Here is a 14,368-nt window from a genome sequence, read left to right as displayed (position 1 = left end):
AATTAGAATGAAAACTGTACAATTATCTTCCTAAACTGTTTTCAGGAACAGAATATCTCCTCCATATTCAATTCAGGAACTCAAATCAAACAGCAGAACGATGCGAAAAAATCACTATCCAGTCACATTTCTCTGCTGCAAAGCATTTATTCTACAGCAATGTTGCACATCGTGATTTATTTTGATATTGCACTAATGTTTCAGTGCTTGACTATTATTATACATAGAATCCCGGTGGCACACAGCGTACATTTCTCTCACTTTCTGCATGCTCTCAATTGCTTGTTAAAATGCAGTGTGAAGTGTAAGATTGCCTAGGGCAAATGAGAGATGGCAACACACTGTGTCTTAGACAATTCATCCAAGAATCTGGATCCAGCTTTGAGAATGACTGTGGAAATATAAGGTGATTCAGTACAATGGGATTGACACCACATGGGATGAACGCTACCTCCATCCAGAGTTCAAATTAACCTTTTATTTTGTGATTGTAATTGTATTGTAGTAAAATTAAATGCACAAGCAATTCCAAACATGATACATTGTTCCTCATCACCAGCAAACAGATTCAGTCGAAGCATCCTAAAAGGTCACAAAGAAAAGTAGGTAGCAATGGCAATTCACAGTCTCTGTGAATAGTACCAAATGTTTTGACCAAAGAAAGATGTACATTTTCGTGTCACTGGGGCTGCAGCAGTAAGTGATAAGAAAGTGTTTGGTTAGGTACTCCTTAGAGTGAACTCATCCTCATAAACTCAGCAGTATCTCTCCAATAGCTTAGAAAATGGGAGAGAGAAATTCCACTTAAGTCTTTATTTACTCTATTTATTTAGCATTTCAAAGCATCCAGAACTTGGCAAATTGTTGAATTCAGTCTTAAATTTGAAGCCAGCTTTCAGTAATTCTAAAAAGAATTTATAGAAAGCTGCTTTCAAAATTAAAACTATATCTAAGAATTTGTCAAATTCTGCAAACTTTGAAATGCTGCAGAACTAGAGTAAATCTGGACCCAGGTGGAATTTCCCAGTCTTTGTGTCCCTTAGAAGGCAATTTGCTGGTAATGTGTTTAACTTTGCATCTTCTAGACTAAGGTCTCAGAATAGCAAAACTGAAATTAATAGGCCCAGATTTTATTTAGCACGTTTTGAACCATCAATTAATTAACATCTCAAGTGTTGTCCCTTTCTGGTAACTGTTGCTGAGCTCCCATACCAGCACTCAAAGCTAACTAGACTCCTGCTTGAGATTACTCCTTATTTATACATAGAGGTGTATAATATTTTAAATGGGATGCAAAAGTAAGACAAGAACAATACTTTCAGATGCACCAAGGTAGTTGAACAAGAGGACGAAGGTTCAGAGTTGCAAAGGGCAGTTTCAGGGCAGAAACCAGGAAGTATTTCTTTACTCAAAGGGTAATTAGCGCTAGAATAGGTTACGAGGAAGGATGGTTGAGGCCAGGACACGAAACTAATTTAAACAGTAGCTTCATGCTATGATATGTAGATGATAGGGTGGGTATTCTGAAAGGATAAAATCGATGGGACAAAAGGCCTTCTTCATCTGAACTAATCTTGTGTACTATTCCCACCAAGATGTCCTCCTGATGTGAACAGCGCTACATGAAATGCAAGGATTTTTTTTCATTCACTCAATAAGAAAACAATATCAAATGATTCATTTCTCCTTGCTTGTTCTAAAGGGGAAAGGGCCATTGGTCTGCTACCAGCCTGTATGGTCCTGAATTGTTTATAAAAGAGAATGTGTACTGAAGACATCCCTACATTGTCAGAAATTAAGATCACCAAACTCAAGGAATGAAAATGTGTGTTGCACATTAAGCCTGGAAAAGAATGGTACAGTGGAGAGCAGAAAAGGAAAGAAGAGGATTCATGATATGATCTAACACATTGACTACCAGAATAGAGACAGCTACAAGCCAGAGACATCCTGTGGGCTATCTTGGATTCCAGAGCCAACCAATTTGGATTCCAGAGCTAAGGGGACATCCGTAATTCCTACCAGGCTGGTATTTAGTGGGTCCTCGGCTGCTTAATCCACAAGAACTTGCAAGCATTTGGATTCTTTCTCTGCAGCTGCCAGGCAAATCATCAGGAGTCTGGAGAATATGGAGGTCCCAATTACTGTTGATAACCTCTGAGAATGGAAGTGCAATGTAATTACTGCCCATCCCCATAAGGGAAGATGTGGGCTTCAGCCTTAGTATCTATCAGTGAGCCATTAGTGGGAGTGTCAGTACAATTTGTAATACTAACAATATGTAACAGAATGAAAGCTAAGCACTGTATTTCAAGTCTCCTCTTACCTCCTCCAGTGACAGCCCAGAATTCATGTGTTCTGGCACTGCACAGAGCAGTGAATTTGCACAATATCCAGAGTGGAGTTTCTGCAGGTCAATGGGAACTCTAATCGATTAAAGAATCCCTTTCCAAACTATCCCAAATTTAGACCGTACCGTGTAAGACTCATTAGATTTATTTTTTATCTATCTGTTTTAACTTCTTACGTATTTTAAACGTGTGTTATATTCTCAAAAGATAACAGAAACTGACCGTGAGCTTTTCTGTGCAGGTGAAAAATGCAGCTGCCAATGTACTCAGGGAAACATGGTTAATATATAAAAACACAAAATTAGTTAAAAAGATAGACCATGCAAAAGTGAGGAAACATCAACGGAAATTTTTGCAAGCCATTCATCAGTGAGTATTAATTCTGTTCTTCTGACGCTCTTGTATTGTAGAAACTATGTTGTCTCACCAAGTAACTGCTTTTATGTCTGCTGTTTTAAGTGCACCTATTTGTGAAAAAAAAGTACTTTTCATGCTACTGTTGGCATCTACTTTCGATAGTATTTTGACTTGTGTCTAACTGATACCTTAGCATTGCATCCTTAGTATAAAACCTGCTGAATTTATTTTAAAATCCACAAACACTTTGAATAATGTTGACTTAAATCATTCATTGTTTGTCACAGGTTGATCACTTGCAACTAAACACACAAAATAGTAGTTGGGTTCCTTTTTGTGCAATTTAATACTGTATGATACTGTACTTTTAAATGTTCTTTGCTAATTTTGTGAAAACTAATGCATGACCTTTAATTATTTTTCGTTGAGTTTTACGTCGGTCCCTTGTTTAACTCTTTGAAGACACAGAACATTATTCCAAACAAGATCACCTAAAAAGATAGTAATCTTTTACATATTTGGAATCAGCTTATTTGGCTGTAGCTTGTTCTTGTTTTGCACATTTATGGCACATGCTCATTGTGCACTAAAATAGCTAACATGACAGCAATTCAGATAATCACTTTTGGAGAGTGATTTAAGGAAACAGATTTGTTTTAACAAAACAATGGTTCATTTTCTCAAAGGGTTAAATGAAAGATATGTTAGGTGTTTGCTTATACCTTTTTGTTTAGATAAGTGTGATGATACGAATTGTGAAATTTATATTGCTTTGTGCCTTGTTTTCTGGTGTACCTTATTTTATATTTAATTTCTTTTTTGTTTGTCTTTTTTTATTTCAACAAAATGAAACTAGAGCTCGAAAGTAAGTTTTATGTGCTGTTTCTCATACATTCCAAAGATTTTTCAAACCCGTATGCATGCCAGAAAGAGGTCTTACTGTTGTGAATCTGATGGTATGAGCACACCCATGGAAACGTGATCAGAAACATGATCGTATCTGTGATAAGTGAAATTCAGCAGGAATGAAATGACAATAAGACGAATATTATTAAAAAGATAGCCTAGATACAGCTTTAACCCAGCAATGCACTACTTTTATTCAATAGCTCTTGCAGCTAAACAGTTCTCCTCTGCAGAATAGTTTTTATTTATTATTCCCTTGAAGCTAAATAACTGCCAGCAAAAAAATCTGTTATATAAAACAAATGATAATCTTGGAATGTACTAATGGAAAATACAGATTGTACTTTGTCAAAATAGTTTAATACCTTTTATTAAGGGTTACAGACCGATAGAAACTCCTCACTGCCAGCAACTATTAATGAAGTATCTGTTCATAGCATTTTAATTACTTAGGTTTTAAAGGGTATTGTGATTTCTGCTGTGTTTATCCAGAGCATCTGACTATGTTTTGCAGTCAAAGCCTGATATTCACCTCCTGATCCACATTGCATTGAACTGAATCTGTTAGCTAATGGATGACCTTCTCCTGAATACTTTTTAACAGCTGTCCACACTAGTGTTGTTCTAAAAAGTTTTCATTGTACTTAAAAGAAAATACAGAAAATCAGCTTCAAAATTAAGATGGGCATTTAAGAATTGTCAAATTGTGGATGCTATGAAATGCCTCCTCAACCTACCCAATCTGTCCTTAAAGCTCTCTGAACCCATGCACAACATAGGCCTCAGGTTTGATCCCCAGTTATCCTTCCTTCCCCCATATCCGGTCCCTGGCTCAGGACCGCTTTCCTCCACCTCCACCACATTGCTCGCGTCCGACAATACCTCATCCCACCAGCTGCCGAAACTCTTGTCCATGCCTTTGTCACCTCTAGGCTGGACTACTCAAACGCCCTCCTCACCTCTTCCACTATTCACAAAATTCAACTCATCCAAAACTCCGCCGTCCACATTCTCACCTGCACCAAACTCTGCACCCGGATTACTCCAGTCCTTGCCAAACTCCACTGGCTCCCTGTCACAGAGTGGATCGACTTCAAGATCCTCACTTTAGTGTTTAAATCCTTCCACGCCTTGGCACCCCTCTATCTCTCCAACCCCCTCTCTCCTAACAGCACTACCCACTGCCTCTATTCTACTGGCTCCAGCCTCCTCCTTGTCCCTCGAATGCTCCGCTCCACCTTCAGCCACTACACCCTGAAACTATGGAACTCCCTCCCTCAATCCCTTTGCCTTGCCACCTCTTGCCCCATTTTCAGGTTACGCCTAAAGACCTTCCTCTTTGACCATGCCTATGGGTCACCGTGTGTCACCTTCCCCCTCCCTCTGGCTCAACATCAGGCTTTGCCATTTTAAGCGCTCTGGATGCCACCTGGCATAGAGTGCGCTATATAAATGCAAGTTGTTGTTGTATGAAATGCTAAGAAAATCAAAAACATCTTAACCCACATGGAATTTCTATCCCATAGGCCTCCTTCTGCACAGTAAATTGCTATGATTCTATGACACTGGCGTTTGGTAAAGATTGAGCATGTTATTGATCTAGGTGGGTAAATAGGTGTGAGCTAATGTTAGTTGTAGTGTGTCTTGCAAAGTTCTGATGTTTTCTGAGATGTCTCATTTTTCACAGAGTTGTTGGGATGTAGAATGCTCTGCCAAGTAAGGTAGTAGAGGCAGAGTCCATTTGTAGGTTTCAAGAGGCAAGTAGACAGGTGTAAGAAAAATAGAGGCCTAGAGGGCCTATGGGGATATAGGTATGAATGAACAGCTTGCTCTGGAAGCCTGTGCTGAATTATTGGGTCGAATGGCCTCCTTCTGCACAGTAAATTACTATGATTCTATGACACTGGCGTTTGGTAAAGAATGGGAATTAGGAAGAGAATCTGCTTGGTTACGTTTATAACCTGTTGTTTCTTGTGGATTTTGTTTATTTCATTACTTAACATTGTAGTATTTCAAGGTTTGATAATTGTGCAGTTGATTTTACATTCTTTGTTTCAGAGGGTTCCCGGGAGTTTGTTTATTGCAGTTAAAAGCTTTGGAAAAAACATGTTGTGTCTCCATTGGCTTTTTGTTTCTTGGATTATGCTTATAGTGCATTCATGAGTGGCACAAGCATAATAGCAGCAACTGTTGTTAATCGCTGAGGTAAGTAGTGTTCTTTAGGGATGACTTAAGTGAGTTATTAGTGACACTTTTTCTGGTGCTGCTTCGCACTATGACTTTATTTGGTTTTGATGTCCATTATAGTTATGGGTAATGGGTGAGTACACACAGGTCTGCGGAGCTTTGAGAGACTGGTTACTCTGTTGCATTTGAAGGCAATGTGTGATCAATGAAGATATTGTGTTAGATGAAAAGCATCAGAGTGTAGCTGGCCGATGGTGAGTCAGCTCGATTAGCCAAACTACCCCAAGCTCAAGTAGGACGGAGGTGGAATCCACTTGCATTGCAGGTGAGAGGTGTTCTTTACTTATCAACTGGAAATTGCGGTATTTCACAGACATCACAGTTTTCACCCCTCTATTTGCTTTCACTCTGGTTCTCTCTGATCTCTTTCTCACATTGATTCTTTTATCCCTCAGGTCCCTCTTTTATACATTTGTCCTTTTACATTACTGGATTGTCTCAGGCGGGCAGCCTGTCTCTGGAGGCAATGAGCAGTGTTAAATGGGTGTTCATTCTGCTGCCAGATCCAGAAAATCGGAGTCTGATATCAGATGTTCTAAAGATCTGACTTGATATTGTAAAGTAGGAGTTCCAGATGATTAGGGACACTGACATCTTGCACCCATGCCTGTGTCTTGACAATACTATGTACATATCATGATAATGTCAAGATGTTAATGGATATGCATTCTGTTAGTATGCTTTTTGAGATGTCCCCTTGTTGCCAAATAATGATAGTGAATCTTGCGAAACGTTGGAAGGAAAGTTCCAACATCTGAATTTCATATGTGGAAGTTCATCATTTGCCACAGGAATCGAATCAGTCCTTTGTGGGAGTGTCTTGGTCATCTGGTTATCGAGACATGATGACAGACCAACCAGTTTGACTCATCAGCAGAACTGGTTGGGACAGACTTGAGGTAGGATTTTCCCATTAAGCTCCTGTTAATCCTGCAAACCAAAGCTTTTATTGAGTAGGGTGGTCCTAGCTGGACGAGTATTGCGAATAACTTATCAGACAAAGCTTATGATGGTAAGCTAAGCGGTTTTAGCTGGTTAAACTCTAGCTGGACCCTCTTGCATATTCTAAGGTCCTCAAGCCCTGGTTCCTGCCATCCTGCACCAAATACTTTCCAGAATTAGGTACACAGTGTGCATCCCTCTGGTGAAAGAGTTGCAGACTTCATTGCAGACAAATGGGAAATTTCCATGCATAGGCGGTGTGCATATCTGGAACTCCTAATCTGGTTTGGATACTCTTAAATATGGTTAGCCCCAAACAAATACATTTATTTGTTTTCCAAGTTTCTTTCTCCTTCAAGTAGCATGGAGAATTGCTTTAAAAAGATCTTCATTAATATTGAGGATTCTAAAAACAATCAGTTTCAGTATAAAAGTCATTTCAAAACAATGGTTCTTACTTGCTTGAATAATCACTTCAGGGACAAGTAATCCAGATGACTATATTTGGAAGAGCAATTTCTAACACACTCACATCACTCTTGGTTGGCAGCCCATCTATTGCCACAGTTACAGATGTAACAGATGGAGATCAAGCACTTGTAGCAATTTGTTCCTTGGGCAAAAGCAGACAGTGATCAATAATGCAGTTTAAGAGGATCTTCAAAGAAACCGGGAGATTATCTTGAGAGTCAGTCTGTTTTTTGCAAGCTAATTTCATGCAATAAACCCACAGAGGATACTGCACATAAAGGTGTTGAACACACTATTCATTCCACAAGTGATTGGAAGTTTATAACTAAATAAGCTGGTCAGATCTCTTTCACATCTAGAATATAACCAAAGTGTTCAACACCTCCATGCATAATATTCTACTGATAACAGTACAATGTTTCACCTTTCTGTGGCATGCATATAAATGAAACAAAAACATATTGTGAGTGGGATATATTAGGTAGGGAGTGTCCTGCTTACTTCACCAACCCACTACTCGTTGCCTCCACTCAAATGGCTCCGGCCTCCTGCTTGTCCCTGATGCTCTCTATTCCATCATTAGTGGCCTGATTTTCAGCCCTGAAACTCTGGAACACTCTCCCTCAATCCCTCCGCCTTGCCCCTTCCTTGCTGATCTTCAGGCCGCTCCTGAAGACCTTCTTCTTTGACCGTGCCTACAGTCACCTCCCACTGGCTCAGCATCATGTTCCACCATTGTCAAGCACTCTGGGTCACTGCCCTGCGTGAGGAGCGCTATACAAATGCAAGTTGTCTTTTTTGTTGTGTCACAGTCTTGAGTCATATGTAAAAATACTTGTTTTGTTGACAGTTGCCATTATTGCCCTCAATATATTATCATTGCCATTTGGTTGTTGTAGAGGGTGTATTGGTGGAGTGTATTTGGAGATTTGGTTATTGGGGTCTGAATTTGCTTAGAATTCCATGGTTGAATAAGTTTTTTGAATCTGTTTTCCAATGGGTGACTACTCATGCCTGAGAGGAATTTATTTCCACTGTTGATGTCCTAGAATGTGAATGAATTGGCATGGTTACAATTAATGCTCACTGATAGCAAGAGTTAGCAAGCAGCTGTTGTTTTCTCCCCTTCAAAGTGCTGGTAGATCATGGTTGGTTGTTATCTCAAATGCATAAATTTGGTGTTGATGTAAGTGAAATAAAAGGATCCATCAACTCCTGTTCAGGGCCACAAGTGTTCAATCACTATAGTTACTGGATGGCAGCGTTCAGCTTTTCCACTTAAAAATTACTTTGCCAGGCATCCTGAGAACAAAATGAACATGCTGACAAACCGTGCTGACAAAACGTACTGGCAATTTTAAGATGTGCTTTAGAATTAGCATTCACAGATGGCATCTCACTACATATGGGTTGTTAGTTATGAATGCTCTTTTAGGAGTTTGCATTGGAAACGTCAACCCCATCCACTCTGAAGAGTGAAATTGCTGATAAGGAAATGGCATGAAGTTGGGATCAGAAGTCATGATATTGTAGATCATCTTAAAACGGAACAGCACAAAATAGTGACAATATAAAGAAATGATCCAGCCTGTGATGTTTTGATCTATAGAATATACCAATACTTTTGAGTATCCACCCAAAATTTCAGTGCAAGAGCTGTTTAACAGTCTGCATTTTATTCTTGTGCTAAATTAAACTTTCCTATCAAACATCCAATATGAATGGCCAAAAACATTATAAATGTTAAATGTTTTTTAAAAGAATAACTTTACCTATAAAGTACCACATCTCAAGTATCTGTTTATGAATTAAAACAGCTTCCTCTAATTACTATTCACATTCCAAAACGTTACCATTTGTCGAATTTTTACTTTCATTTTACAAATGAAGTTGACTTAAAAATTAGGTTGAAATAAATCATATTCTCAGATAGGTGTGGCTGTAAATAAATGCAAGATTCAGAAAGCAACAAACAGGATAATCTTCAATTCTTGAAGCGTTCTTTGAATTGTTTCCTTGAAGTAGTAATTCTTCAATATTATTTAGTTCTAGCAAACATTTGAATATATAATGATGATTATTATTATTGAAATTTCCCTCATACCGCATAATTCCATTTCATAATAATAATAATCCTTGCATTTGATACTGTGCCTTATTATGTTGAGTGACTGTGTATCTTGCGGGCGAAAAATTATAAAATTAAAAGATGACCACCCCCAAGCTGAAATATTAATAAATACAAAATTTCACCAAATAATTTAGATTGTAAGGAAATTGTTCAAAAGGGCAATGTTATGAGACTCTTAGCTGCAAGACATTTAATTGATTTAATAAGAATCTCACTTATCACTGAGTTTACATTGGAAACAAAGTTCTCTTAATAGAATCCATTTCAGATTGTAAAGGGCTGGTATCTGGCCACACAGACATAGGAACAGCTCTTGCTTATGCGGGTCCAGGAGCCTTCAAAGAAGAACAGCCTCAGAAACATTTGAAACTCTGATTGAATCTGGATTTTATTTGGTATGGTGCTGACGCAAGCTGGTGCACCAGAAATAAGACAGCAGTAGTCAAAATTATCAGAAGTTCCTCATTCATTTTGAAAGTTTTACAAGCGGAACTTAAAATTTTTCCCCTCAACTTTATATTGCCCTCCCGGTGATGTCATTGGTTTCATTATTAGTATGAATGCATTCAAGAGGAAGCTAGATGCATTCACATGAGGATATGAGAGCTCCCTTAATGGCTTTGTTGGTAAAGCCACCCACAGAACTAAAAATGTGTCCCACAAGACCCAACATGTCACAGCATTGAACCCTAATTTGCGCAGATCTCAGATGGGGTAGCATTAATGACACTACTATAGACTTCAGCTCCTTGAGCTAGTGAGGAGAATTAAGCCAGAGCCCCAAACACTGTCCACTGACCCCTTTCCCTCCACCCTCTCTTGACGGAAGAGTCTCATAGGAAAGAGTTGAGCAATGACTGGATCAGTCTCATCTGTGGTGCCTCTCAGTTGAATAACTGAACCAAGTTCACAGATGGCCACTTGAGTAAAACACCGGAAGGGTGTTACATGCTCATGGAGTTGTCAACCAAAATGTCTTCCAGAAAGGAAGAGAGAAGATGGGAAGGCATGAAAGAAAAAGACAAAGAACAATATAATTTTGAGGGAGACTTTTAATTTGTAGCTTCACGTTTCTGAAGTTCTGAGCATGCTTTAATATGGAGCTCAACTAGGTGTTCAAATTTTAAACATTTGAATGTGTCTTGGGAATTCATCTAACTACAGATTTGTTAGCACAAAATTGTTCCAATTCATTGCACAGTTGCACGAAATCCCATAAGAAAAAAAAACCTTGAATTAAAATGTATTTAGAGCAGTATACAGTGCACACTAAATCTGACCCTTGAGCTGAGGGTGGTTCCGCTTATAACAAGCGCAAAGTAGATTAGCTAATTTCTTTTATATCCCTGCCCCTTACCTTGATAAGCATTTACTGGTGTTGGTAAACTAATATCATTTTATTAATTGTATGAAATAAATATATATATATGTGTGTATATACCACACCAAATTGTACCTTAGGTGTCCTTGGGATTCCAAATAAGAATAGAGTCACCATTAAAGTGTTGTGTTTCAAGGAAACACTTTCCCATGAGCTCTTATGGATAGTTTTGTGGATAGTTCTGCACTTGGCTCGCTTCCATCCTATGTCTATTGGTCACGATACTTAGACTTTTAATGAATGCCAAAGCTTTGGTCTGACATGTGTAAAATATACAGTTTTATTATGTTACTTCATCAGAAGCTAACATTAATGATATTTAGAAAGCATACATTTCTCTTTGCCACCCACTTTTTTCATGCCAAGGCAGCATGCTCCTCATTTACCAGATAGATGAGAACCGAACTTTGGAAAATTCATTGTTCATACAGGTGGTTTGCTCCTTGTGAAGTTACTGCATGTTCTTTTGGGGGTAATTTTGTACGGAAAAATGAAACCACCTAACTAACTCAATCTTACATTCAGGTTACGAAGTGTAAAAATGGAACAAAGAAAATTAAATGATCAGGCAAACACTTTGGTGGATCTCGCTAAGGTCAGTAGCAATTTTTGTATCATTGTTTAAATGTTGTGTTCTTCTAAAAGTTGAAAGATATGGTTCTGGATTTTTTATAAGCATTTTTGAATTTGAATGCATTTCTTTTGTATTGTGTAAGGATCTCATAACACATGGTTTTCTTATTGATGGGTAATCAAACAATCAAGTGATCAGAATTATTTGCATTTTCCATCATCTGAATTCATCCTGTTACATCTTATTTTGCACCCTATATGCTCCATCCAGTTATTTTTCTTCAGTCATAGGGATCGGTTATACAAATTGTTGGACACAGATGACCAAAGCTGCATGGGTAAAACAGACTATTAAGGAACACTGTCGTACATTTATCATGTAGGGCTCCTACCCAGGGCAAGTAAGTAAACAAATTATAAAGTTCAAAATCTAGGAGTTAGCAAGAGTTTTTTTATTTCTATTGTTGCTTTTATTGCTTAAAAGAAAGATTGTTATGAACCTTGGCAAGGAAGAGTTGAAACCAGGCTCAAACTGCAGGTCCCTTTAAATGTCTATGAATGACAGCAATGATAGTATTTACAATACCTGGGGAGGACACAGTACAAGAAAAGACCCAGGAGAGCAAACTAAACAGAGGTTTTGATCTCCAGATAGTTGGTCCTTCTAGTTAACATTTTAAATAGAATCTTTCCAAAAGATTAACTTTATAGGAGTCATGTTTCATTCCTACCCAGGACAAATATCCCTGCTAGACAAAAGAATCCTGGTTATCCTGAGAGACTGGTATTACATTATGAAAATGCACCACAAATCCCTGTGTTGATCGACCAATTTTGCCAGTCCCAATATCTGGCTCTTTGAAAAGCTTAACCTATTGGTAGGCTTACCCAAACTGTTTCCTTTAGTTCACCCACTGTATGAAGATTTTATATCTATAGAAGGTTCTCAGTAATCAGTTGTATACAGTGGGTCAAACTATTAACATCCACCTTAAAGAAGAAATAGTTCTTAGGATAAGTATTGTGGTAAGTACTTACTCCCATATATTTGTTGTACAGTTATGTATTTGTTACCAATTACTTAAAAAAGTTGGCATTTACTGATCTGAACTGTGAATCCGTCAAGTAAATGGGGGAAGAGTGGTGTACAGTTATACTAGTCATTAAAGCCAGTGGGATAACAGTTTTTAAGTAACAGCGTTTATTCTTTCAGTCTCTACTGAGTAGTTGCTAAAAATGAACAAAAGAATGATTCTACAGGGTGACCAAAAAGTCGTGATGAAAAGTCTAAAAAACAAAATATCATCATTTCTTTAAGACTTATTAGACATTATAATGGTATCACACCTTTTTGGTCACCCTGTAGCAGGTCATGTAATTGTGAATATTTTTATGAGTTATTGTTTACAAAATAAATACATAGGAGCATTCTGTGGTAAGTGCTTACCACTTATGATACTTAACCATAGTGTAATTGGCTTAGTTATTACTCACAATGCATGCCTGGTTGATTGGTTAGGATGCACATACAGGAAAGTTGAGATGGACATAAAATACCCATTCTTTTGAAGAAACGCAAGGAGGTTTAAATTGTGACATTTACCAACAGGATTCTTTACTAACAGTTCAAAGGCATATAACGTCCTTTCAATAACTGGAAATATGTTACACAGGAACTTGGCTCCAAAAGTAGATCCTGCCTGAGTTGAACATAACATACTTCCTGTTGCTGGCAGGATTCCCATTTGTGCATGGGGTTTGTTAATAAGGAATCCTGTTCAGAATTGCCATACAGTACATAAAACCTTAGAGTTAGGGCATGGGGCATTATGATCATCTCTTCAGTGCTTTGATCATTCTATGTCCTGTAGCTCAGTGGTTAGAGCACTCGCTTTGCAAGCAAGAGACCTGAGTTCAATCCCAGGCAGGGAGAAACCTTGGGCAAGTTTCCTTACTCCACACGCCTAATAATAATCCCTCCAAAAACCAAAAACAATAATAAATTGGTCATTTTCAATCTACGACTGTTTGTGGGACATTGCTGTGCGCAATTGGCTGCCGCGTTCGCCCACAAATATACAGTCAATTCACTTTACAGTGTGTTCTGTGAAGCGCTTTGGGACGTCCTCCCGACGTGAAAAGCGCTATATCAAATGCAAGGATTATTATTATTATTATTATTATATGTTTAAGTTAGTATTATGGGCCAAAGGGACAAGGTACCCAGTCCTTTTCCAGACATTGGGACATGAAACACAAAGTAATTGGCTGCCACGTTTCGCCCACAAAACCCACAGTCACTACACCTTACAGTGTATCCTGTGAAGCACTTTCAGACGTCTTGAAGACGTAATAAGGCGCTATATCAAATGCAAGGATTATTATCATTATAATGAATGCTGTGTAGGAACACAATTCAATGTGTTACGACTTATGGGGTTCTGAAAAGCCACCGTTTGAACTGGTTGGTGCCTGGTAGATGAGAGAGGCCTGACTTGTCCTCCAGTATTCCTTCTCTCTTCCCTTCCATCCAGTGAATTGGCTCAACAACACTTGCATTTATACAGCGCCCCTCACACAGGGTAGCCTCCCAGAGCGCTTGACAGATACAGAGCACAATGTCAAGCCAGGAAGAGGGGGAGATGACCGTAGGCACTGTCGAAGAGGAAGTTTTTCAGGCATGACCTGAAGATGAGGAAGAAAGGGGCAAGATGGATGGATAGAGGAAAAGTTTTCCAGAGTTTCGGGGCTTAGTGGCTGAAAGCATGGCCACCAGTGGTGGAACAGAAAGCACGAGTGACATGCATAGGACCGGAGCCTGTCGAGCGGAGACTGTGGGTTGGGGGGTAAGCAGGTGCTAGAGGTGCCAGGGCATGAAGAGATTTGAAAATGAGGATCTTGAAATTGATCCGTTCGGCAATAGTGAGCCAGTGGAGCCTGGCTAGACCTCGTTCATCTCCACAGATCTCCTTGGTGTCCTTTGTTGGAAACTTCAAACCAGCATATTAC

The 14,368-nt window shown here is 38.7% G+C and overlaps 1 protein-coding gene across 1 annotated transcript in view; it reads left to right on the top strand.

Moving 5' to 3' along the window:
• The window catches only part of LOC103181140 (small conductance calcium-activated potassium channel protein 2), a 92,569-nt gene that overhangs the window by 73,575 nt on the left and 4,626 nt on the right, over window positions 1–14,368 (top strand). Inside the window, exons 6-7 of the mRNA XM_042333857.1 lie at window positions 2,593–2,720; window positions 11,312–11,381. Of these exons, the coding sequence (XP_042189791.1) occupies window positions 2,593–2,720; window positions 11,312–11,381 (198 nt within the window). The remainder of the gene's footprint in view (window positions 1–2,592; window positions 2,721–11,311; window positions 11,382–14,368) is intronic.

Source organism: Callorhinchus milii, unplaced genomic scaffold (genome assembly GCF_018977255.1).
Source record: "Callorhinchus milii isolate IMCB2004 unplaced genomic scaffold, IMCB_Cmil_1.0 Scaffold1, whole genome shotgun sequence".
NCBI lineage: Eukaryota > Metazoa > Chordata > Chondrichthyes > Chimaeriformes > Callorhinchidae > Callorhinchus > Callorhinchus milii.
This window is presented reverse-complemented; position numbering and strand designations above follow the sequence as displayed.